Below are 3,926 nucleotides of genomic sequence, written 5' to 3'. Positions count from 1 at the left end.
AAATCTGTTGACTTTACGTTTTTTCGTCACCGACCATAGACAACGAACTGTTTCTTTCGAAATTCGTTGTCCAGTGCTTGTTGCGTGTTGTGACTTGATTGTTGAGCATTGTGTAATTGTTTGATTGCTGTGATAATTGATCATACGCACGGACAGAACATTTGTGAATTTGTGTTTCGTGTTCAGTGTCCTGTGTTTTTAGCGCCATCGTTCCATCTGCCATTACGAGACTGATATGGCTAACGCTGTAAATTTGCTGTCCAGACGGCGAACCCTGGAAGAAAAAATTCAGCGTGTTATAGCATTTGCTGCTAATTTTGTGCCTGAGCGGGATGAATTCAGGCTTGGCTTATTCATCTCCGACACCGAACGTGTTGCAGCAGAGTTCGATACAGTGCAGCAGTTGATCGAGGATGGAGCAGCACCCGAAGCGCGCGAAATGGAGAGCCATTTTCGCGCTACGACTGAGGACGCCTTAATGGCCGCGAGGGCCAGCCTACAAGCGTTGTCGCGGCCATCGCATAATGCTATTCCCGCCTCATCAACCATTGCTACATCTGGAGTGAGGCTGCCAACCATTTCTCTTCCAGAATTTAACGGCAATGAGATGCAATGGGCGACATTTCGGGACACTTTTGAAGCACTAATCCACAGCAACGAAGAGGTGCTAACTATCCAAAAGTTCCATTATCTTCGAGCTGCGCTCAAGGGTGAAGCTGCAAAGTTGCTGGAATCGATTCCGTTGTGTGCATCTAACTACAACATTGCCTGGAAATCGTTGGTGGACAGATACGCCAACGAGTATCTACAAAAGAAGCGTCATCTACAGGCAATGTTCAACATCGGCAAGGTGACCAAGGAATCGAACGCATCATTGCACAGGCTGGTTGACGATTTTGATCGTCACGTAAAGATGCTGCATCAGCTTGGCGAACCAACAGCGCAATGGAGCACCGTGCTAGAATATGTGTTGTGCACCAAGCTTCCCGATGAGACGCTACGAACGTGGGAAGATTATGCTTCCACCCTCAGCAGCCCGAACTACAGCATGCTAATTGAGTTCCTGCAAAGAAAAATGAGAACATTAGAATCGATTTCTATGAACCATCCGGCAACGAGAGAAGCTACTCATCCTAGTTTTGTACGGCGAGCTCCACAGCACCTTTCTTCCTGCTCAACCATGGCGAGCAGTTCAAAAGGGTGCCCGCATTGCCAGCATGATCATGCCTTAAGCAGTTGCTATAAGTTTTGCCGTCTTCCTCTGTCTGAGCGTTTTCAGATAGCTATTGAGAAGAAAGTTTGCCATAATTGCTTAAGGAAAGGTCACTTGGCAAGGAACTGCGCTTCATCGTCCAGGTGCAAACACTGTGGTGAGAGACATCACTCTCTTTTGCATCGTTCGTCTGCAGTCGGTACGGAACCGAAACTCGTGTATGCGGAAGGACAAGAATCCACAGGAAGGAATGATCGTTACCAAGCACAGTCGCTCAACGTTACTAAGCATCCTATTCGATCGGAGGAAGTGTTTTTGCTCACTGTTCGTTTGAGCATAATTGATGCTGATGGTAAAGAGCATTCGGTACGCGCTTTGCTAGATTGTGCTTCTCAACCCAACCTCATGACAGAGAAACTTGTCAAATTGCTGCAGCTACAACGGTGTCCTTCTAACGTTAAAATATCGGGAGCTGGAAGGATATCTCGAGACGTTCGTGGATCGGTGTTTGCTGAGATACGCTCCAAGAGGCAACCATTCAGTTGTGGTGTTCAGTTCCTGGTAATGGACAAGCTGACATCCAATTTGCCTTCTGAGACTGTAAGTGTCGGTCACTGGTGTATCCCTAAAGGCCTCGAGCTAGCTGATCCCGAATTCAACACATCGCAGCCGGTTGATTTGGTGATAGGTATCAAGCACTACTATTCATTCTTCCCCAGTGCAGCCAGAGTACATTTGGGTGATGGGTTGCCGTTATTGATTGATAGTGTGTTTGGTTGGATTGTTGCTGGTTCAGCTACGTTACAATGCCCGGAACCACAGGTAACAAGTTCAAACGCTATCTGTATGATGTCGCTGGAAGAGAGCATCGAACGATTCTGGAAGACAGATTCATTAGTGATGAAGGATGGCTACTCGCCTGAGGAACGATGATGCGAGAAGATATTCCGTGATACAACGGCGAGAAATGAGACTGGGCGTTATATCGTACGCTTACCCCGTCATCCCGATTTCGGCATCAGACTGGGTGCTTCCAAGGTAAGCGCAGTACGAAGATATGATCTGTTGGAGAGGAGATTCGCTAAAAATGCAAAGTTGAAGGAAGAGTACCATGCGTTTATGAAGGAGTATCTTGATCTCGGGCACATGAGTTTAGTTCGGGATGGAGATACAGTACCTGCTGAGTCGTATTATTTGCCACATCATCCTGTGTTCAAGGAGTCTAGCACCACAACGAAAATCAGGGTCGTGTTCGACGGTTCTTCTAAAACCACCAGCGGATACTCGTTGAATGATGCTTTGTGCGTGGGACCAGTGGTGCAGGACGACTTGCTAGATCAGCTTTTGCGGTTCCGCACGTATAAGGTGGCATTAGTTGGCGATATAGCAAAAATGTACCGCCAAATACTTCTTCATCCTGACGATCGACCGTTGGTGCGAATCTTGTTTCGCTTCGAGCCGCAGCAGCCAGTGGAGACCTACCAGCTGAATACAGTAACGTATGGTCTCGCGCCTTCATCCTTTCTCGCTACGCGCGCTCTTATTCAGCTGGCCGATGATGAGGATAATGCATACCCACGAGCGGGCCCAGCTCTACGAAAGAATTTTTACGTCGACGATTTCATCGGTGGAGCCCAATCAGTTGAGGCAGCCACCCGCCTACGAACTGAATTGGCCGAACTACTACAAAAGGGCGGATTTGAGCTGCGGAAATGGACGTCGAACTGTGTTGATGTGCTGCATGGGCTGGATGAGGCACAGGTTGGAACCACAACCAAGATGAGCTTCGATTCTCACGAAGCCGTGAAGACACTTGGCATCAGTTGGGTTCCACAAGGTGATTGGCTGGTGTTTGAGGGTGTGTGCCAGCCAGACGACGATGTGATCACCAAGCGATCTGTGTTATCTGCCATCGCAAAAATGTACGATCCTTTGGGGATGATAGCGCCGATAATCATCCGTGCTAAGATGATTATGCAGGAGATATGGGTGTCGTCACGCGATTGGGATGAATCGTTGCCAGAAGACATCGTATGCAAGTGGAAGCAGTTTCAGAAGGAGATACGATCTCTATCACAATATCGAATGGACAGATTCATACTGCTTCCTGAGGCGCGAAACATCGAGCTGCACACTTTTGCTGATGCATCTTCTGCAGCCTATGGTGCTTGCACATATGTGCGGTGTGAAGACGCTGGGCGAGTTCGAGTCATGCTTTTAGCGTCGAAGAGTAAAGTTGCTCCGTTGAAAAATCTGACTATTGCTCGGTTGGAGTTGTGTGCCTGCGTTCTAGCTGCGCACTTGCATCACCGCATAAAAGGTGCCATTGATGTGGCCGTAAATGCATCATATTTTTGGACCGACTCAGCTATCTGCATGCATTGGATCAAGGCGCCACCGAGCACATGGAAAACATTTGTGGCCAACCGTGTAGCGGAAATCAGCATTTCACTAGTGGTGCCAAGTGGAGGCACGTAGCTGGAGTCGAAAATCCTGCTGATTTGGTATCACGTGGGATGGAGGTGTCCGAGTTCAACAACAGTCGAGCATGGAGGCATGGACCAGCCTGGCTTGAGCATTCACAAGATGCTTGGCCCATGCCCAATCCACAAAGCATTCCTGAAGTGGCAGAGCAAGAGAGGAAGGAGTTAATTTCGGCGGTTACTGTGTGCCACAACGAATTGTTTCTGTGTTGGTCATCTTATACTCGCCT

The 3,926-nt window shown here is 48.3% G+C and overlaps 1 protein-coding gene across 1 annotated transcript; it reads left to right on the top strand.

The window, feature by feature from the left end:
• The first annotated feature begins 235 nt into the window (after positions 1 to 235).
• On the top strand, positions 236 to 1,778 carry LOC121603100. The gene is made up of 2 exons (XM_041931823.1): positions 236 to 1,141; positions 1,626 to 1,778. Exons 1-2 carry the CDS (start codon positions 236 to 238, stop codon positions 1,776 to 1,778), a joined length of 1,059 nt encoding a protein of 352 aa, XP_041787757.1.
• The last annotated feature ends 2,148 nt before the right edge of the window (positions 1,779 to 3,926 follow it).

Source organism: Anopheles merus, unplaced genomic scaffold (assembly GCF_017562075.2).
Source record: "Anopheles merus strain MAF unplaced genomic scaffold, AmerM5.1 LNR4000841, whole genome shotgun sequence".
Lineage (NCBI taxonomy): Eukaryota > Metazoa > Arthropoda > Insecta > Diptera > Culicidae > Anopheles > Anopheles merus.
This window is presented reverse-complemented; position numbering and strand designations above follow the sequence as displayed.

What these genes read in the sequence shown, in the direction of transcription:
- LOC121603100 (XM_041931823.1), top strand. Translation starts at nt 236, where the DNA reads ATGGCTAACGCTGTAAATTTGCTGTCCAGACGGCGAACCCTGGAAGAA. An exon ending in AAGCTACTCATCCTAGTTTT is followed by an intron (nt 1,142 to 1,625) that starts GTACGGCGAGCT and finishes ACCTCATGACAG; the next exon opens with AGAAACTTGTCAAATTGCTG.